Genomic DNA, 21970 nt, shown 5'->3' with positions numbered 1-21970 from the left:
TTAAATAGATCTGAAAATTTGTCACAACATTACAGTTATAATGACTAAATATAACATATTAATGTGACAAAATGGAATTTAGCTGAATTCGATTCACAGTTGATGCCCTCAAATAAAACAAAAAGAAATGCTGTATCAAGAAAAAGAAAAAAGTGGGCAACAATCATGGCGCCGCCTAACCAAATAAATTAAGATTTTGAATCTAAAAACCATCTCTCATTCACTCTCTCCTAATTCGGTAATTATTGATACAGCGCAACATTTTTTCTCTCTCCATGGGAAATTGAAGTGCGGGCGTTTACACAATCGGGAGATTGCGAGCAGTTCTTTGTTTGCAGATCGACTATTTTGTTTTAATTCTTCGATCGGAGTTAGTTGATCAATCCGTCAGTATACAGCTGCGAACTCGCCTGCTCTAAAAAGATCCGAAGATGTTCTTGTTCGATTGGTTTTATGGAGTGCTCGCATCGCTCGGTTTGTGGCAGAAAGAGGGGAAGATTCTCTTTTTAGGGCTTGATAATGCGGGCAAAACCACCCTCCTGCATATGCTAAAAGACGAGGTGTCCTTCATTTCCGTTTTAGTTTGATTTGTTTGATTGGGATTATGATTCTGGCGTTTGCTGTTTTTTATCCTTTAGCGTTTAGAATTGAAATGAGTCCTTGTTCGATGATATTTTTGCGAAATTACAGATTTTGGTGAATCAATACAGATCAGATGATGAGCGATTTTTTTTATCATTGACTTTTTAAAAACGAAATCGAACATTTTGTATTTAAGTTCATTTCTGTTTTTGTTTTGGCAGATTTAGATTTTCAACTTTAACTGTTGCGTATTATCCATAAATCGCATTCCTTCCCAAAGATAGTTAAATTAAATCATTTATCTGGAAGTGCAGTACTGGGACCAACATTGTAAAACAGATGTGGGACGACCCTCTGAAACTGCATTCAGCTAAATTTCCATTACAAGTTGCAGATGTGTGACTAAAATTAAATTGCTTAGCTCATAATTTTTTCCTGCTATTGCTTTCATGGAGAATTGTTTTCCTGTTTTGCTTGGTGTCCGTCTTAATCTAAAATGTTCATTGTGAAGTGGAATATATCAGTGTGATCAAAGTTGAGTTTTACCTGCCATTTTTCTGACTTTGGAAGTAAACTGAAATTCTCATGGTGTTAAACATGAGCAGAGATTGGTACAGCATCAGCCAACTCAGCATCCAACATCAGAGGAGCTTAGTATTGGTAATATCAAGTTTAAGGCGTTTGATTTGGGTGGTCATCAAATTGCACGCAGAGTGTGGAAAGATTATTATGCCAAGGTATGATCTTTCCAAAACTTCTATCTATCTTTATATCTATCATCATCATCCCAGCGATGAAAGTTTCTTTTGTTCTTTCAAAGATAATTATGCCAAAGAATAACCTTTATCCATCATCATCATCATCCCAGTGATGAATTCTGTTGTTCTTCGTCAATTGTTCCTATTGTTAGTTGTCAAATGTTTCTTTAGTTATTTGTCAACTGTTCACAATTTTTGTCTGGTGTCATAGCTTACCATGTGTCCAATTTTTTCCTTTCAGTCTTGTGTTCTTTGATGGATTATTGTTTTGCTGTGACATGTTTTCGTGAGCTCCTATTCTTCATGATTTTAAAGATAATTTCCTTCTTCTATTGGTGTTTTCTGTGTATAGTAAATTTATGGATCAATGATTCGGATTTCTTGGTAATTGATTCTCGATAGATGCAATTATTCTTAAAATATTTGACAGTGTGACCTGGGTGAAGTTGTAATGCTGGACCCTTCACAAATAAGTTTGTATCTCAACTCATAGAGCATCACATTCAGCTTTCTTGTCATGTAATTACATTAATCATTTTCTAGTAAGTCTCGGTGATGTTCGTCGGTTAGACGTTGATTCTACCTTATCAAGGAAGCTAGAAATGTGATTTCTTCTCCTCTTATGTGCTTAAGCAGTTAAAAATTTTCTGATATACTGTGCTTGTATATACAAATCGGATTTCAAAGCGGAAAAGAAGCTTATTTACTTCACAAGAGCACACTCCCTGGATAATATCTTGTTTGGGGTCTCAGCCATAAGCTAATCCTTCTTGTGATACAAGGATTTACCTTACTATTTGTAAATTCTAAGATTGTCCTCCAAGTCCCAGACAAATCTTGTTGCTTGTTTATTTAATTTGACGGATGCTCAACTGAAAAATGGCAGCTTGATTAAAGTATTTTGATTGCTCTAAGATGTTACAATTATACTTTAACTGAACTCTTCATAATTATTATGGACATTATCTTGAAGGAAAAAAAAGTAGTAAATGATGAGTTTTAAGTACTTTTAAGTTGAAATAGGAAAAACCTCAAGAACCTGAGAATGAACTATGGTCACATACTTGTTATAATGGTTGGTATCGACCAATATTTTTTGTTGCTGATGGATTAGTTGATTGAAATTTTCAGCTTTTCCTGGAATTAATTTGTTTCTTACTAAATTTAAAATTTTCTGTGATTGATCTTTATCTCAAGGAAGTTGTTACACGTTATGTGTTTAAAAAGGACCCAAAGTTTACTAACTGTTCTAGACTGGTCAGATGCACTAATACGAAGTTTTCAATCCTATCAAAATTTGAAAATAAAAAATGATACTGCAACAAAGAGGTTAAGGATGCAACTTTAAGTATATTAATAATTTGGAGAAAAGTTGAGTGACTGAACGTTTTTACTTCCTATAGCAATAAGCTCAAAAAAATCTTACCAAAAGTTGATCAACTCACCAACTTTGTTATACTACTATGTTTTTCCCTTCACTTTTATAAAATCCATGTGGCTTTATATGGTTCAACTATGTTTTAGTATCACATAATGCAACTCGATGTTCGAATCGATGTGTCTGTGGTAGCTAATTATGTCTTTTGGATGAGAAGGTGGATGCTGTTGTTTACTTGGTGGATGCTTATGACAAGGAGAGGTTTGCAGAGTCGAAGAAAGAGCTGGATGCTCTTCTTTCTGACGATGCTTTGGCAAGTGTTCCATTCTTGATATTGGGCAACAAGATCGACATTCCTTATGCTGCATCTGAGGATGAGTTGAGCTACTGCTTGGGTTTGAACGGCATCACTACTGGCAAAGGCAAGGTAAACCTTTCTGATTCAAACGTTCGTCCGATTGAGGTGTTCATGTGCAGCATCGTGCGCAAGATGGGCTACGGAGATGGCTTCAAATGGGTCTCTCAGTATATCAAGTAGAGGGCTGACAATACATTTTATTCGGCGCAGTTGCCTCTTATTAGACTTTATTCGGCGCAGTTGCCTTTTGCTGCTGCTCTTGTCTGCTTCAAAGGATTGTTAGATAAATTTGCCCCATCGGTAAATTGGTTGAATTTTTTGATTCATTTCTTGTTCAATGTCAGCATATGATTACGCATTTATAGCTGACGGGAGGATTAAATTGATAAAGATTTTGGAACTTTATGTTGAGCCTTGATATATGTTATCCGGTGTTAGTAATAATTTTGCTGAATGGAGTTTTTATGTAAATTAATATCTAAAGGATTTACCAACGGGACGTAGCGCAATTGGCATTACGAAGCTGTGGGTGGCGACTTTGAGGTTACTGGTTCAAAAACACCTTTTGTCAAACCAAAGAAAAATGAAACTTTCGGCTTTAATCCAGAAATCTCGTTGAGCGGGTTCAAACCCTACCACCCATTAGGAGACTTTCGGCTTTAGCTGTTCTAAACACACGTGTGGAGATGGTCAAAGTTATGTGTTATGTACCCCATATTCAATTCATTAAAGTACACACGTGTTTGTAGTAAGAGTTGTAAGTTTCATGGTTTGGGGTATATAATTCTTAAATTTTCATTAACCGACCCGACAACTACAAGAGTATTTAATAGAGTTAAACTAGTTAATTAGATATCCAAATTATTTTGTAATAATACTGATGCTTGAAGACTATGGCGGATCCAGAAACTAAATATGGTGGGGTCGAATAAGATAATAAATATTTTATATAATTATTTTATAAATATATATTTTAATTTAAATAAATTATGCGAGTATCGATATTTTGAAAACAACGTACTTCCTTCGTCCTGCCATATGCGAAGCGTTTTTTTTCATGGAATTTTTTAAAAATGATATAGAGAAAGAGAAATACGCGACACTTATAGTGAGACGGAAAGAGTGTCCTTTTGCTGCAACATCCCAAATTTTTACAAATTAAAAATATAATTGGAATATGAATGATAAGATTGACAATTTAAATTAGAAAACTGAAATTAGAAGAATTAAGAAATATTTACTTGATAGATATTGTTTATACATAAGTTGATATATTAATATTTAAAAATATCTATAACATTCATTGAGATTATTAGATCAGAGTATATTTTTAATGGACTTCTGAGAAATAATACGAATAAATAAAGAATGTAAACTCAAAACCCATTTAAAAAATTTCAATTAGATAACTATTAACTAAGATACTCCGAATTTAATCTTTCAAGTTGAAGATATTAGTAGTAAACTTTGTTATATTCTGAAATCTGCAGTGCCCAAAATAAATTTATAAATGTGGAGACATGGTTGGGAGGCGGTGCAACAGCTACATTTGTGTTTACGTTTTGAAGACATACACCGCGGGGATGTAGCTCAGATGGTAGAGCGCATCCATTTTTTTACCCATGACTTTAAGGGAAATCACAAAACAAACACACACCGATCACCCAGAATCATCAATACAAACATACACAGAAATAAACAATGCAATGTGGTATCAGTAGGTAAGATGCACAGTCATCCTGAGCAACGTCTGCACCCCGTCGGAAACATGCTGCCCCGCCGGAATGAGCGACCTCACCTCCGCAAAACCGCATGCGTTCTTAAACTTCCCACTGCCCCCGGTGACGGACAGCCTCGACATCGTGCTCCCGATCCTGTACACCCCGAAGAAGTTGATGGTATCCCCAAACTCCCCTCCCTCCATCATCGCCGTGAACGCCATCATCGCCGTCGACCCGTCCGCCGAGCTCGCCACGTACACCCCCTGCGCCTTCCCCACCTGCTGCGACCCCAGCTCCGGTGCTGCCGTCAGGTAGTCATCGATCACCGTGATCGTCCCGAACCCCAGCCCCAGCCCGTCCGGCCCCAGCTGGGCCGTGTTGATGTTGTTGTTGTTGTTGGGGTTTCCTGCGAAGGCCGTCCCCGCGAGGCCGGTGCCGAGGGGGATGCCGTTGGCGTTGATGGTGGGGATGGCGCCGTTGGCGTTGGGGATGGCCACGCCGTTTTTGGGGGGCTGAAAGCCGAGGGGGCGGGCGAAGGGGACTTGCCCGCTGTAGATGTTGCCGAGGAGCCCGGTCACGGGCCGCGCTGTCGGGTTGCTGCCGCCGAGGATGTCGTGCATGTACAGCTCCAGGACCGGGGCCACGGCGCCGCTCTTTGCCATCACGGCCAAGAGTGTTACCAGGAAAGCTATAGCTGATTTGTTGGACATTTTATTTCTTTGCAAGGATTAAATGATGAGTTTGAATGAGAATGAGATTCAAAATTGCGTCTTATATAAAAGAAAAAATTGTAGTTTTGGTAAGATGGAGTAGTTGTATAATCTTTAATTAAGTGGATCACATACGATGGCAAGTGTGGAGGGCACAACAAAACCATATAATGCTACTCCACAAGCGTATTTCATTAATCCATAATCCAGCAAGGCTTAGATCATGATCCCCAAAGCCAACTTTAACAACTCCTCAAAATTCGTCAAGAAACTGGAAACTTGAACAGATATATGGGGGTGGTTTGATAATTAGTGTTGTCAAAACCTAATTAAAAACCTCTTTCACTATTGAAGTTGCTATAAAAATAGTGTCTGCAGTTCTAACGCAATACGCTACAATTGCTGACTTATTTGTTTGTACCAGAGGCTTGGAAAACTATATTTTTCCAAGGGTTTCATGTTTCAACCTCTTGTCCAATATATAGCTCTCTAACATCGTGCACCATTGATTAATAACTAGCAGCTCTTAAGGTCACAATCTCGACCATGTGATTTGCAGAGGTGAAGATGAAACAAGACAACCCGAAACAGAGTACTGCCTCCACCTAGCTTGCATCACTGGGAGACTCATATATGTGCTTTACCCCACACTTCTGATTTAGGGACCCAGGTCACAGTTCACTTCTTCGATGATCCAAAACCTCCAAATCCCATCATAGCTGCAACGTCTGGGTCAATCTCGGGTTCCTCCTCTACTGCCTTCTCTTTCTGAGATATTTGGGCACCATTTAGATATAGAAAAGAGAAAAGAAAGAACAAGATTTTGCAATTTGATCTGATTAGTCATTACTACTGACCTTCTTCTCTTTCTTTTTCTCTCGACGTTGATGTTTTCTTTCCTCCTCTTCTAGTTGTTGTTTTAGGATCCGTTCATCAAAATCTAAAAATGGAACAGGAAAATAAAACAAATCATAATTCATCATCAAGGCCATTGTGTCATGATCGCAGATGGTTATAAGAGTGATCCATCAGTAAAACCCTACTTTAGTCAGTTCATCATAGTATAATCGAAATGTGTGAACTAGGCAAGTGGAACACAATCTTTTATGATTAAAGACAAGCCAGGGATAAATACATCTGTCAATTTGCCAGTAAGTACACAATATTGAAAACATCCACAATCATAAAACATATATTCTGTTCTAATTCAATACCTTGCTCTGTAAAGCCTGGAGTATCTTTCCTCTTTTTGAGAACATCAAACCGTTGCTGGACCTATCTACCAAGAAACAGTAATAAGCATAAACTATTATTCTACTAATATCCCAGATATTGAATAAACTGGTCAAATTGCTAAGACTTATAAGCATATTTCTCTGACCTACTGAAAACAAGCTACCTGTTACACTCCTTGTTGTGACAGAATAGAGCAATTGTGTAATCGAGACAAACAGAAACGTAAAGAGACACAGAATTTACGTGGTTCACCAACGTTGTGTTGGCTACGTCCACGGGTAGAAAACGAAGAACAAATTGTATTCAGATTGGGCACTCCGCCCCCCCGGACCCAGGCAAGGGGGCGTCGCCCCCTTGACCCCTGACTCGCTGACCGCGTTCGGCTAGTGGCAAACTATACAGATTCAAGGCATACTAACACTCCTTTATTGACAATTATTTGTTTCAGTATTTCTCATTTTAGTGAGTCTAACTTGATGAGAACATAGACACAGTGCAACTCCTTTAAAATGTCAAATTAGAGAACTAAAGAGAAAATAACTTTCTCTTTGTTTAGCTTATACATCAAAGCAAAATCCTAATTTTGCATGAGAGTCAGATTATAGCTAAATTAACTGATCTATAGTATATAGGTCAAGTTTAAAGGTTTAACATTATTCTGTGGGTCAATTGTAAAGGTTTAACATTATTGTGGGTTGTATATTTAATTTATATTTATTTAAAGTGGTAAGTGCCATAGAATTTCCAACTAGATTATAGGATTCCCAATCCAGAGGGAGAGACCAAAAAATTGCTAAGAACAATAAGATCATATAGAAAATTAGTGAATAATCTAGCTTCAAGCCGGCCAAACTATTTGATTTGACAGGACTGCATGGTATCTCATTTCAGTTTACCTAATTCCAATTTATGCAATAAGCAGTCCTTATTTCTCTTGTCTCCTCACGTTTATCATTTCATGTCATCTTCATCACTCTTTTCTCCCCTTATCTGTGTTTAGCAACCATACACATTGTGTCCATGCTAGTATAAATCTAAGAGACCAGACAAATAGTAACACTGTAACAAGTAGTTTTATTATGTCCAAAGACTACATACTAGCTTATGCATTGGTTATAACTCAGACAAGACAAACTATATCCAAAATACATTGAAGATAAAAGCCAAATGTCAAAAACTTAAAACCAATGTTCTGATCGCCACAACAATTAATATGCTGCATGCCAAGTAAAAGGCAAATTCAAGCCCACCTGCTCCAAGGTTGCTCTTTCCGACCGCATAGACATTCCCAGAGCTCGTTGATCTAGAGAAAAAGAACCAGGTATTAATTGGGATCTATATAGCACATACACTGGTGTAAAAACCAAATGAAAGAGACTGGGTTTGACATACGCTTTTTTCCATTTATATGATCCAAGTAGTTTGCTGAATCTTTAACTACACATTCACAAACTGAGCAGTAGTATCCAGCCTGCAGCAGAATAGTGTTAAATGATTTGCATACATAAATCCAAGAAAATACAACTCGTTTTAAAAGATTCTATCAGAAAACTTGGACTTACATACCTAATTTTAGGCTTCTTGGATGTAGATCAAAAAATTAACTCTGTTTTTTTGTTAATTTTTAAAATAGAAAGAGACAGAACACTGTCTCTATAGAGATAAGAGCTCTTTAGACCACATAGATAAGACTTCATAAGAAAAAATGGAAATCTTTCAGGTCAAAAACGTTACTATAATAAAGCTAGATAAGCATTCCTATGAATCTATGAGTATGATCCTAATTCCTATCCATATTGATTTTCCAAGTCAAAGTATAAAACCACAAAAAAATCATCTTAAACGCAGTAGCTTATGTAAAAACTGGAGAACTATTCACAGTCCCACCTTTTTTCTTACTATATAACTGCATTAGGATTACCTTTAAATACAATAAAAAAGTTTTGACCACATACCTGTTGACTGAGGGGCGCAATAGGAGTCACGACCTACAGATGAGATAAACAAATTCATTGTTTGCCACGAATTATAAATGTGGTTACAGCATGAATAACAACAATAGTACATGTGGGCATGAACTGAAAGATGTAATCAATGACTTGCAAAAATGGATGACCAGACGCATATGATTTTGTCCAAACAATACCTGAGTCTTCCCCAGGCGTGATTCGAGGTCCACTTCATAATCTCTATGCTGCAATGGTTTCCTTTGCACCGGTGGACCACTTGCTGCACCAAACAAAATCGAAATATTGACAATCATTTCAAAGATCCAATAGCAAACATGAATCATGAACACCACATTCACCGATACAATACACTAACCAGTAACCACTGATGTTATATAATAATTCTGGAGCATAAATTCATAGGAACGGAATGAAAACAGTTAGATCAGAAACCATACATTTTAACTTGTTCCGAGCTTCTTCCTACAATACAAGAACAAACAAATTATCTACCTTATGTGCCAACTGGAATAACAACATTGTAAAACATCAAGAAAAAAAAATACTAGCTACTATATTTACGCAACCCCATAGACAGACCTTAGCTTCGCGGTCCCGAGCGCGTTGCAGGTACTCCTCTCGGTCGAATTTCTTTCGGAAAGTGTTATCAATTCCAGCAGCCTGCACGGAAAGCAAAAAAAAAGTTCAGCGTTTGAGTCAAAGAAATCAAAATTCACACAAAATGGAGATGAATTTGAAACACTAGTTTGTGCTTACGCCGCTGCCAGATTGAGCCATTATGCAGCTCCGTTCGCCGACTCTTACACTGAATTCTACCAAAAGGAATCGCGTAGAGATGAGGGGAACCTGAAATTATGAAGAAAGGATCGATGGGAGTGGGAACAGACTAATTCAACACTAGTTTTCCACTTTTCTGAATTGGGGTTCGCAGAGGTAATCGCAAAAGGACTTGGCCTTTCCCCTCTTCCTCTACTCCGTTGCTTTATTTTCCTTCTCCTTTGTTTGAGTACACAAATTAGCATTCAAGTATGGAGTAATTTTTTACAGTATGTATCGAATTTAATAAATTAAACCAATTCTTTTGCATTTATTCCACTGAAAAATAATCTTCAATACTAGTAGTACTTCATTTCTAAATCAGTAGCTATAAGAGCATCCCAACGGTGCTCTTGGAGAAGGACACTGTCCGTGCCAACCGTGCGGCACCTTGCTGTCCGTCATTGTGCTCTTGCCGACGGCACGACCCTGCTCTATGCATAGAGAGCGTACGTGCCAACGGGAAGAGCACGAGCAGCCGACGAGGCATGCTCTGGTTAGCCGTTGATTTATCATTTTTTATTATTATTTTGTTAAAAAAATTCGAAAAAAATCTGATTTAATAAAATAAATATTTTCCCACTTCCTAATAAAATATATCCGTTTTTTCCACACTTATAATTTATTTTTTCATTATTTTTACCCTAAAATTCATACTTTCATCTATGAATACTCCCATTTCAAACATAAAAAATGACACTATACCAAACAACTCTCTCAATCTCAATTTTTAGGATTTTAATTATGTAATTTTTATTTTTTTAGTAATTTGTAATAGTATCGCGTATTTTTAATGCATTATAATATTGTGAAAATGTTTTTAGTAATTGAAGTATTTAAATTGAATAATATGGTGGGATCCTTGAGCATGCTCTTGCAAAAGAGCATGGATGTGGATGTTGTGCTCTTACGGAATAGCAGATAAGAGCATGGATGGGGATGCACTTAGCTTCATTGTCAAAACATTCATGGAAAAAATCCTAATCGGGTATTATATCGTTCAAATAAATCCTAATTCGAAACATTAATCATATGACATATTGGCTATAATTGTTGGATACATAAAGCTTAATGAGTATATTTAACGCATTAGATTATTATTTTTGCCCTTTTCATTTCTTTGATGTTAAAAAGACCATATTAGAACTTAGTCATCTTTTATAATAGTAGTAGGAGTATACTAATTTTTTACTCTATAACAAACTGAATTTCATTTGTCACTAAAAACATTTAACCATTTTTAATGCTGGCAAAATTCCAAGAAAGGACGTAATGGGAGCTCTTATCCGCCATTTGTACCCGCAAAAAAAAAATTCCAATGAAGGGAAAGACGCGAGCGCGTCTCGCGTGTATAAATATGAAACACGCGTCTCTCTCTCGCGTGTATAAACAAACACGCATCACCGTGTCGCGTCGTTGTTTATACACGCATGAGGCTCATGCGTGTATAAAGAAGCAGAGACTTGAGACAGAGAAGGATTGGCGGTTCCTGAGAAAATGCGCAGACGAGTATCGCTTTTAGGAACCAGGATGCCGTCAACGGACTGATTGGAAGTGGTCAAGAAGCTTGGAAGCGCAGCGACTGCCGACCGTTAGAATCGCGGCCGAGGACCACCGGTCTCCCATTGTCCTTGCACTTGAGTGACTCCGACAAATTGTTACAGTGCTGCAAAGACGAGCATAAACAAAACAATCGAGCACATTAATCATAAACAAGCATGAATTGCAGAGAGCGGAGCTTACAATGAAGGCCTTAAAAGCCATTTTTCTCCGACGAAATTCAGGTGCGAGGCAAACACGCATGAGCCTCATGCGTGTATAAACAACGACGCGACACGGTGATGCGTGTTTGTTTATACACGCGAGAGAGAGACGCGTGTTTCATATTTATACACGCGAGACGCGCTCGCGTCTTTCCCTTCATTGGAAATTTTTTTTTCGGGTATAAATGGCAGATAAGAGCTCCCATGACGTCCTTTCTTGGAATTTTGCCTTTTAATGCTATCTATTTTATCAATTTCACCACCTACTACGAGCAATATGTCAAAGTAAAACCACTGAAAAATCTGACAAAATTAGCTTTAAGTAGACTAAGACTACAATCACACAAAAAACTTCTATTTTTTCCGATTGCACCGAAAATGTGGAGATCGTCGATCTGTTTCGCCGCCCTAACGCTGTTGTTGGTCGCTTCGGCCTCCGCCGAGGACGTCGTTGTTCTCACCGAGGAGAATTTCCACAAAGAGGTCGGCAAAGACCGCGGTGCTCTCGTCGAGTTCTACGCTCCCTGGTATCCAATTTTCTCTAAAAATTTTAATGTCACTTGCTGTTTTACAAGCTCTGTCATCTCTCGTATCCTCTTCTTGTGTATTGTAATTTATCGTTTTGTCTTTAATTTTCATGGTTCTTCAGATCATTGTGTAGATCTGATTTGATCGGTTACTTATTCGACTTTTTGTCAGTTAGCTAAGTAGTGGTTATGTTTGATTATCTATCTCTACTCGCTAGTCGTTGTCCTTTATCAGAATAAATGGCGGCTAGCACTGGCCATGTAGTTTCAGAACAGTTACTGCTTTTGCTGCAGTTATGTAGTTTCAGATTCATGATGTGGAAATTTGTCTTACAATGCAGGTGTGGACACTGTAAGAAGCTTGCTCCTGAGTTTGAAAAGCTCGGTGCAAGTTTCAAGAAGGCAAAATCTGTTTTGATAGGAAAGGTTTGCCCACCTTTTATTCTTGTTCGTGACTTGGAGTGAATGTGCTGTGTGATACTCATTTCCTAATCTTAAGTAATTTCACATGTCATATTTTTGATCTTGGAATCAATCGTATATATGAGTGAGGGCCTTGAGGTTATTTGAAATTTCAAATACTACCACTGTGATTCAGTCAAGTGTTCTATTTTTGTTGTAGCATACTTTGTAGTTTTACAGAATTGCTCTATCTAGTTTCACTTTAGAGGAGTGAGAACCAATGGTCAGAAATAAGGTTAATGATTTGTAACACTCAACTTACAGTCGAATGTCTTCATTTAGGCTAGTGCGGTAGAAAAGATACTATCTGAGACAGTTAATTAAATCAATTAAAAAAAAATCAAAACCTACATAACAAAAACACATACGTAAGTGTTGAATTTCAGAAAAGTTTAGGGAGGTTGAGCCCCCTCACCACCCTTGATGTCAAGGTTATATATATGTTATCTCTCTTGGTAGAGAATGCTGTAGGGTATGCTAGTAGCTTTAGAATATTACAGTTTATATATCTTTAAGTGATATATCTTTGATGTCACATTGTTCTGCTAAATTATGTTTTGCTTACTGCAACTTATAGTTTGACCAAGGCTGTCAATGTTTGAGATTTTAAGTAGTACTTATTTTTTGTTGAGATTTGACCCTAATCATTTCATCTGAGAGTTTGTTTAGTGGATGTTTCTTACAGAATTATGATTGCAGTTACCCTACATCTAAATATCTTGATCTAGGATAAAACATGCCAATTTGATGCCCTGGTTTTGTAATTTTACATTTTATTTCGTGGGAAAAAATAGTTGATTAATGTGAACAGCTGCATTTGTTATGTTGTAGGTTGATTGTGATGAGCATAAGAGCCTTTGCAGCAAGTATGGGGTTTCTGGGTATCCCACTATCCAATGGTTCCCTAAAGGTTCATTGGAGCCAAAAAAGTGGGTTATAGTCTTCTTGGAAGTTTTGTCTAACTTTTTCCTCACCCCCTTTCTCCTTGAAGTGGATTAGTGGAAGTTTAAAGTATCTAGTACAAAATTATATAGCCTAATGAATAAAATTTCGTGTATAGGTATGAAGGTGCAAGGACTGCTGAAACTCTTGCTGAGTATGTTAACAATGAAGGAGGTATAACATTTTTAGTTTATGTGATAAATGTCTTTCAAAATTAACCATGTATGTTTATCGTATGTCATTTGATGATTATGTTGTTTGTGGTGGCGTAACTAACTTTGGCTTGATCAACAAATTAGTATGTGTGTGCAACCTTCCAGTTTTGTGAAGAAACTTACTTATGAACTTATGGATGAGAATAGGATGCTGTGATGCTCTCTTGTTTAGTGTTTTTACTTATTTGCTTATTTGAAGCCCAGGTAAGCTGTGTAAGTAACGATCATCCATCTTGTTCCTTCATCAGGTACCAATGTCAAGATTGCTGCAGTCCCTTCAAATGTTGTGGTTCTGACTCCTGCTAACTTCAATGAGGTTGTACTTGATGAGAAAAAGGATGTGCTAGTTGAGTTTTATGCACCCTGGTAAGTGTGCATGAGTTGTTTTCTCTTGAGCATTATAATGTTATATGGACATGGTTGTCATGCAATTTAAAATGTGGTTGTCATGCAATTTAAATTATCTTACTGACCTTGAAAGCAGATTGATTAGCATCTTATTTGATATTTTTTTCCAAATGCATTAGCAAGTCCAGTTTATAGTATAATTTAATGCTTTGCTTTTCCAGGTGCGGTCATTGCAAGAGCCTTGCTCCTGTAAGTGCAGTGCTGCCTACAGTGCCTAGTTAGCTGAATTGTCATAACTCTTGAAGATTTCATTCAGATATTGATTTCTATATCTTTTCGACATGTAGATCTATGAAAAGGTTGCAACAGCATTCAATCTGGAGGAAGATGCGGTCATTGCTAATCTTGATGCTGATGCACATAAGGATCTTGCAGAAAAGTAAGAGCAAAAGCGCAGTTGTTTTCTCCATCAAAATACATAGTACTTGTCTTTAAATTCTAGTATTGATTATTTAAATTCTGTCCTGGTGTACCATTAGCTGCAACGCTAGCCTGCATCTTGAAGTCCTCATTAGATTCCTGAAATTTATGTACTCTTTCTATGGATAATGTGGCATCGGTTTCCTTATGAAGTATCTTCTGCCTTGCAGGTATGGTATTACCGGTTTTCCTACATTGAAGTTCTTCCCTAAGAACAACAAGGCTGGTGAAGATTATAATGGTGGCAGAGATGTAGATGATTTTGTTACTTTCATTAATGAGAAGTGCGGAACGAACCGAGACGCGAAAGGAAAACTCACCTCCAAGGTCTGTAACAGAATTACTGACGTGGCCATGTTTACTTTTGTTTGTGATTCTGATCTACTTTATATCCTCCCTAGGCTGGCATCATTGAGGACCTTGGAAGCTTGGTGAAGGAATTTATGAGTACAAAAGGCGAGGAGAAGAAAGTTGTATTCAAACGATTAGAAGAAGAAGCTGGGAAGCTGAAGGGTTCAAATGCAAGGTTTTCATAAATGCATATTTTAATTTGATCAGTTGTAGTGATGTTATAACATGCCTTTTTTTGATTGTGCATATTAACATTGGGATTATTACTTTCTCCCCTCTAATTATCCTGTAGATATGGGAAGATCTATGTGAAAGCTGCTAAGAGCTGCATGGACAAAGGTTCTGATTATTCAAAGAATGAAATCCTACGTTTGGACCGCATAATTGCTAAGGTACATCATATCTCTTCTGCTACATAGGTTGTTGAAACTAGTGAATTCAATTTTTCCTGTACTTCTCCTTGATATAATATTGGATGCTAATGTACATAAGTAGCAATGTACTATATCCTTTATTATGTCCTTGCATTCTGTAAGAATTTTCATAAATACTTCTTGCTTCTTGTTGATGCAGTCAATCAGCCCAAATAAGGCCGACGAATTCACCCTAAAGAAGAATATCTTATCGACATTTGCTTAAGATGAGTCATGAAATGCAGTGTGGTAACTCGAAGCAATTCTTCTTCTCCTAGGGTGGAAGAAACAAGCCTTCGTGATTCAGTTACTTGAGATATGAGTCACTAGAGATATAATTTGTATTACAAGAACAAAAACAGATAGTTTCCCACCAGTAGTAATCATAGAGGATATCTGACAATCACAATTTTTTCATATTGACAAACTTTTAAGTTAATGAAGATATTGAGTTGTTCAGCAGATCGTCATATTTTATTGTTTGCCTGTCGATTTATTTTTAGAACAGTCCATCACCCTTTTCCAAACTATGTAGGAGGTATTGTTATTTTGTTGAGAGTTTGGATTGAGTCGATGGTGGATGTGCGGGCGGGAGGGTACAGTTGACCTCCCCTTGACTGCCAACTTCCCCTCACCCCCGTCTTTTCCTCAGAGAAGAAGACGAGAAGTCGAATGGTTTCCTTCGTGTGTGATTTTGGGCGGATAATGAATGAAGTTCAATTTGATTCCTCCACCTGCTCTTCCTCGTCATTTTTGGATTTAATTCTTTTCAAATGTATCATGCTGCTAATCTTTAATGGGGTTGGGATCTGCAAAAAAAGGACTAGGAATTAATGTTTATTATTCTTCTTTTCTTTTACTTTTTCGTTCTCTTTTTTGGATGATATAATGCAAAATTGTATATAAAACAACTTGCAATAAAGAGATAAAATTGTACGATCCATGCATTGTTTAATTTCAATTTTTTTTTCCTCATTGTATGTTAATTTGCCGGTACCGCTTGTTAATCTAGCTTCACTGGGAGAGACTTAGGTGACTGGAGTGCTCTATATAGTACTTTTCCGGAAACTGCAAATTTCGGTTTGTGTGTGTGTGTGTGTGTATGCACATTGAGATGGTTGATTCTTCTAAAGATGATTTGTTAATGAAAATACTAGCACCAACCTTTACAGTTCAGAGTACACCTTTAGCATGTAGATAAGGACCATATTGGTCAATTCTTGAATTTATATTATCATCGATGGATCAAGACTCAATCCTATTCCTATAGCAGTGTTAAGTCTTCCAGATACATGATTTGTGTATACAAATTTCCAAGTCTCTAGGAAATCATGCTGACTCCCATTCCTCCTCACAATCAAGCCAAGCTCGCCTCTAATCTTCAGGGAGGCCACTACCTTTTTTGCAGCTGCTGTGTGCTGCCATAGTCGTCAACGAAAGGCTGTTTGGATTTGTGATCTCACCATTAGTCATCGAAGCAAAGAGTATAATATATCAGGCAGAGTAATTAGATTTTTCAGATGCCCAATTTATCAAGAACGGATACATGAGTCGGCTATAATTGGATCCAATTATATTTCAGGTTAGGTGCACCTACGAAGCTGTCTTTTAAGATCATATAACCTAATTTTTGTGAATATGTGATTAGACAAACCTAATGTTACGAAAGAAAGCATCTTACCAGCTAACCTCAAATTTGCCATCTGTAGAACCCTTAAGTACAAATTACACTAATACTACTATAACAGAAAATTTTGATTGCAAAGGGAATTGATAAAAGAAATGAAATAAGGAGAGTATATATAGATATCAAATCATAATTTCGTAAACTGAAAGAAGATGAAGTTTGCGTGACCAAATAAATAATTTCCAACCAACAAATTTGATCGTACACTACAACGTAACATGAAACAAGTTCACTACCAAAGAGGCTAGGTAGCTATCATATATCTTTTGGGAAAAAAAAATATCCATTGCCGCTTAATAGCAATAAGCTTAATATCTGCCTCCGTTCCCATAATGGCAGAGCCATCAGTAGTCAACATTCAGTTGAAGTTGAACCCACCAGCCGGGACATTGACGTCAGCCCCTCCGAATTGGAACCCTGGCTGGGCTGGGTCGCCCGGTGGGGCTGGCTCATCATCATCCTCCAACCAATATGTCTCAAGTATCTTCACGGCCTTCTCATATATCTCATTGTTGTCATGACTCTGCAAGTTCTCGATTTTTTCAAGACCTTCAGCATCATCAATCATTTGAGCAAACAGGTTGGCATCTCCTGCCCCTGTTAGACCTAAATTCTTCTCAGCTTCCCCTGCTTTCAGAATGTTTTCAAGACCTTCCAAACATACTGTGACGATCCTTGGGTCAGGGCATATAAGCAGATCGCATAGAGGCTTAATACAATTTTGACCTACAAGGTACCTGTTCAAGAAAGAAAGGATTCAATTGCAGTAACAGCGACAAAATGATGATAATACAAAGAAAAAACATAGTGCATGTAGTAACTCACTTTATTTGTTCATGAGTACCACCAGACGTGGCATTTGACAAGGCCCATGCAGCCTCTTTTTTAACATCAAATTCAGCATTTAGCAGCAATTGGACAAGTGGTCCAATAATGTTGGCTTCAATGACAGCCTGCAATAGGTGGATGTGTTACTTAGTAAACACTAACCTATCAAAATATGATTCACAGCACCACAAACCACCAACTGATATGCTTCACACACACAAAACACCCATATCCACCACACTTTACCTGAATTTGCCCTTTGTTTCCAGCTGTGATGTTGGAAATAGTCCAGCAAGCTTCCTTTTTAATGCTTTTCTTATAGCTACCAGTCAAGAGGTTAAGAAGAGAGGGTAATGCACCATTGCTGATGATAAACTGCAAAAAAAGACACTCAACCTTTAGAATTAAATCATATGCATTGTAAAACAAGTACTACAGATTATGTCCACATATCCAATGGCAGACTTTTGGCATATGCACGTTGTCTAAGTGTATAATTAAAACATTAGCCACTCTATGTACTGTGGTGAGGAACAACAAAAGGACAGAAAGAACTAAGCATACATCGTGCTAGTTCACTTCCCCATGCCACAAGTATCTCAACATGTTATGATTCTGAAAGTAAAGAAAAGAAAACACATCCGTAATGTAATTGGCAGTACATCCTTAGTCATACCTGAGTTTGCATATCATCACCTGTGACAATATTGCCAACTGTGCGAAGAGCAGGGATAAGAACAGAGGGAGATGGATGGCTGAAATGTCAAATTAATCATTAATAAACCAATAAAAACAAATAACAAGCTTCATATAGAGGAAATTCCATGAGGTATCTTTGATACAAAGTCTAGTCCAGATACTCACAGCAACAACTCAACTAAACGAGGGCATACTCCAGAGTCTATCACAGCTTGAATTTTGTCATTGCTACCATCCGAGAGATAAGAGAGAGCCCAGCACGCATCAGTCAAAACTTCCTCATCAGTTGAGCCTATAAGTTGTCTGAGAATTGGAAGAGCGGGGCTTGTCTGCATATCACAACCACAATGTCATAAACCATGGTATGGAATCCTAAAATATAGATGTTCATGTATATTATAGAATAAGATGAATCGGTCATATTGGGAATTAACAACAGGGACAATGGTTTACACATACTAGAACAAAAAAATACTCCCTCTGTCCCACATAATTTGGGACACTTTGACCGGGCACGGGTTTTAAGAAATGTAATTAAAAGTGAGTTGAAAAAGTTAGTGGAATGTGGGTCCAACTTTTATATATTAGTTTTATAATTAAATGTGAGTAGGAATGAGTTAGTGGACCTTAGTGGAATGTGGGGTCCACTACCAAAAATGGTAAAAGTGAAATGAGTCAAATTATGTGGGACGGCCCGAAATGGAAAACTGGGTCAAATTATGTGGGACGGATGGAGTATGTATTTCCTCTCTACCAAATAAACATAAAATTACATCAACTAAAAGGTGCAGACGACAGCATACAGGGCTACATCAGTCCAAATATTACACAATGACACTTTTGTTTTGTGGTTCAATGTAATTTTATGAACCTTCCATCATTAATTCTTAGTATACTCAGTAGCACATCCACAGGTACAATACCAAGTCCAAGGAGACAAACCTGTTCAAACTTTGGCTGTGGCTTGCCTCGGCAAAAATTTGATAAAGTCCAGGTAGCATTTCTGAGCATGGACAGCTTGGCATGTTCATTCAACTGAGCTAGCAAAGGACCCAAAGCTCCATAACCAAGGACAAGGTCTCGGCATGTGGGGGAGTCACCAGCCACATTTCCCAGAGCCCAGACTGCCTAAAATGGCAGGTAACATATATAAGCAAGAAACTCTGACAATACATAAGAGGGCATTAATAAGCAATTGAAAGGCCAAACTATTCATTTAATACATGCACACCTGTTCCCGAACATCATCACTCGGAGAACCAAGCAGCTTGACAAATATTGGGACTGCTCCGTGATCCATTACCACCTTCGTGTGTTCAGATGTTCCAGAAGCAATATTTGTCAGAGCCCAAGCTGCTTCAAACTGTATCAGTTAAGACCATAAAAGTTATAATAAGAAGAAACCCAAATGACATGAAGAGACCTAAACCAAAACAGCTATATAAGCAAAAAGAGAATATAAGTGATATTGTTGTTATACCTGAAGTTGTGGAAAGTCCTCTCTTGTCAAAAATTGAACAAAGCGGGGAACAACACCTGCTTGAATAACCTCCTGGATAGGAGGGCAGCGCTCTGCCAAATTCAATTGTGGCAGACAGAAGGAATTTAACACCAAGGATAACTAAATGATTTTGCCAAAAAAATCAGAATACTTGAAAACATAATAATCACCTATAGATAGCAATTTTCGAAACTGAGTCGTCGCCTCAAGTTGTTGGCTTGCATCTTCAGTCCAAACACTTTGAACCATTGCTGGTAGATTTTCTAATTGCACCTATATTCGTAAGAATCAATAATTTAGGTCATCACAACGGGAACCTTCTGAAATTTTGAACTGGAAACAATCTTTTCTGTACATGACTATTATTGTAATTTGCACTCAAGAAGGGATGAAAATCAACAATATCGCCATGGCATCACAGCCAAATTCAATCCAACAAACGCATAAAAAAATCCAAATATTACAAATGCAGGAGATATAAATAAGCATAAGATAAAAAAACACTACAAACCACAAAACGTGCAATAAATTGACCGCAAGATTACAAATTTATAACCATACATCCACAAAAAACCTACCTCTGCAAACCAAATTTCAATTAAAAAATATAAATAAAAAGAAGAAAAAATCGCGCATATACCTTTTTCTCGGGGCCGGTGGTGGCTTCAAGGGGGACGGAGAACTGCTGGATGCCCTCGCGGCGCTTCTTCTGGAGATTCTCCTCGCGGCGGCTCTTGCGAATCTCGACCATATTGTCCTCCCTGCGGCGGCGGCCCTCGTCTGCATCAACGGCCACCTTGTACCTGTTGCGGCGGAGCTCCGCGCGAGCGTTGGGCCTCAGCGACATTGCTCGATTCAACGTATATCGCCGAGCAACAAATTTGAAAAGAAAATTGAGGATTGAATTTGAAGTGGCGGAGTGGGGAAACGAGGGATTTATACACGTAGGGGTTTAGTGAGTGGGAGGCACTTTTTGTCAAAATGGGCACCGATCAACCATTATTTACGGGGATGGCCCCTCCCCTCCCTTTCAATTTGAATTTTATAATAAGGAAACCAGTTGGGCCGCAGCCCAATTCATCCTAAATTAGTTGAACTAAGACATTTAATGTGTGATACTACTATAAAAAAAAGGATGCAATTATGGAACAATTTATTTATAATTAATGTTTTGATTATAAGGATCTGCCATTGTTGGAAATAAATGAATCAGAATAAGATAACGTGTTAAATAGTCAAGTGTGAACTGCTTTCCCCCTATTTGATATATTCCATAAATAATGGTTTTAATATTTCACCACATGCACCCAGATCAATGCATCTTCATTGTTCTCTCTGTTCATGCCTTCATGTTTTAATTGCAGGAATTTGACCTTTTTTTTTTCCGTGTAAGTTTCAAAACTTCAAATACTTCATTTTGTACTGACGTTTCCAAAAAAAAATAGCTTCCATATATATACGTACTTTATTTTATGGAATATTTTCAACTATACACTAAATCTCATTTTTGTGTAGAAAACTTCTCCAATTATACTGAAACATAAACTAACTTTTTGCGTTTTCTATATAAAAATATCAAATATGGAGTTACTGCATAAATTTTTTGAGACGTATACTAAGAAATGGTAGTATAAAATTTGAGTTTAATGTAAATGGTTAGAGTAAGATTACTTTTTGGACATATATTGACAAATATGTTTGAGTTTGGAATAAATTGTTGGAGATGCCCTTAGCAAAATTTTTATACTTTTCTTAACTAAGATTAATAAAGATGGTTTAATTGTAAAAACATAATGAAGTATGCATTGGACTTATGTTTGGTTAAGAAGTTTGATCGGGTTGTATAAGTGAAAACGTTTAAGTATGTTAAATTAAACACAATCTACGTTTCGAGTAGAAGCTTATGGTAAATTATCATCTCTAAATGATTATCGATTAGTGAAGTTGTGAGGTTAATTACTACATTGATTGTCTCATATTGATTAATGAGCCTTCATTAATCAAGTATTTTAAGAGGTTTCATGATTACATTTATTAATATATACAAAAGTAGTGCGTGCGTCGACACTGTCAGCCCACCCGCCTCGCCGAGACCATGTGATGGGTGTCGTGCGCCTTAGATCTTAGCAATTGATATTTGGTCTTGGTCGTTGGGATTGGTTCAAGTCCAACCTAAACTATATTGGAAAACAGTATAAGTCAAAAGGGGTGTAGTCGTTGGGCTA

At 37.4% G+C, this 21970-nt stretch overlaps 5 protein-coding genes across 6 annotated transcripts; 2 read left to right on the top strand and 3 right to left on the bottom strand.

Moving 5' to 3' along the window:
- Positions 1-169: 169 nt before the first annotated feature.
- LOC121792317 (GTP-binding protein SAR1A-like) lies at positions 170-3520 on the top strand. Its single transcript, XM_042190212.1, has 3 exons — positions 170-560; positions 1188-1319; positions 2936-3520. Exons 1-3 carry the CDS (start codon positions 432-434, stop codon positions 3254-3256), a joined length of 582 nt encoding a protein of 193 aa, XP_042046146.1. The 5' UTR covers positions 170-431; the 3' UTR covers positions 3257-3520.
- Positions 3521-4574: 1054 nt separating this feature from the next.
- Positions 4575-5512, bottom strand: LOC121792313 (dirigent protein 16-like). The gene has a single exon (XM_042190209.1). It carries the CDS (start codon positions 5505-5507, stop codon positions 4791-4793), a length of 717 nt encoding a protein of 238 aa, XP_042046143.1. The 5' UTR covers positions 5508-5512; the 3' UTR covers positions 4575-4790.
- Positions 5513-5822: 310 nt separating this feature from the next.
- On the bottom strand, positions 5823-9804 carry LOC121792314 (zinc finger matrin-type protein 2-like). Of its 2 annotated transcripts, XM_042190210.1 has the most exons (10): positions 9470-9804; positions 9293-9373; positions 9151-9175; positions 8890-8972; positions 8699-8731; positions 8136-8214; positions 7994-8046; positions 6722-6782; positions 6365-6447; positions 5823-6275 (listed from the first exon to the last, which is right to left on the bottom strand). In XM_042190210.1, the coding sequence occupies exons 1-10, from the start codon at positions 9488-9490 to the stop codon at positions 6186-6188; spliced, it is 609 nt and encodes a 202-aa protein (XP_042046144.1). In that variant the 5' UTR covers positions 9491-9804; the 3' UTR covers positions 5823-6185. The 2 variants fall into 2 exon arrangements, with proteins under 2 accessions (XP_042046144.1, XP_042046145.1); XM_042190211.1 differs by lacking the exons at positions 9293-9373; positions 9470-9804 and having other exon boundaries at positions 9069-9175.
- Positions 9805-11572: 1768 nt separating this feature from the next.
- LOC121792312 (probable protein disulfide-isomerase A6) lies at positions 11573-15492 on the top strand. Its single transcript, XM_042190208.1, has 11 exons — positions 11573-11819; positions 12161-12245; positions 13113-13210; positions 13342-13397; positions 13687-13804; positions 14008-14035; positions 14134-14225; positions 14437-14593; positions 14668-14792; positions 14910-15009; positions 15191-15492. The coding sequence occupies exons 1-11, from the start codon at positions 11671-11673 to the stop codon at positions 15254-15256; spliced, it is 1074 nt and encodes a 357-aa protein (XP_042046142.1). The 5' UTR covers positions 11573-11670; the 3' UTR covers positions 15257-15492.
- Positions 15493-16875: 1383 nt separating this feature from the next.
- On the bottom strand, positions 16876-20676 carry LOC121792311 (importin subunit alpha-2-like). Its single transcript, XM_042190207.1, has 10 exons — positions 20386-20676; positions 19916-20018; positions 19725-19816; positions 19476-19607; positions 19187-19372; positions 18410-18573; positions 18222-18300; positions 17792-17920; positions 17543-17670; positions 16876-17454 (listed from the first exon to the last, which is right to left on the bottom strand). Exons 1-10 carry the CDS (start codon positions 20590-20592, stop codon positions 17076-17078), a joined length of 1599 nt encoding a protein of 532 aa, XP_042046141.1. The 5' UTR covers positions 20593-20676; the 3' UTR covers positions 16876-17075.
- Positions 20677-21970: the final 1294 nt, after the last annotated feature.

The sequence above is a fragment of the Salvia splendens genome, chromosome 2 (genome assembly GCF_004379255.2).
Source record: "Salvia splendens isolate huo1 chromosome 2, SspV2, whole genome shotgun sequence".
Taxonomy (NCBI): Eukaryota; Viridiplantae; Streptophyta; class Magnoliopsida; order Lamiales; family Lamiaceae; genus Salvia; species Salvia splendens.
Note: the sequence above shows the minus strand (reverse complement) of the source record. Positions and strands in the feature narration are given on the sequence as shown.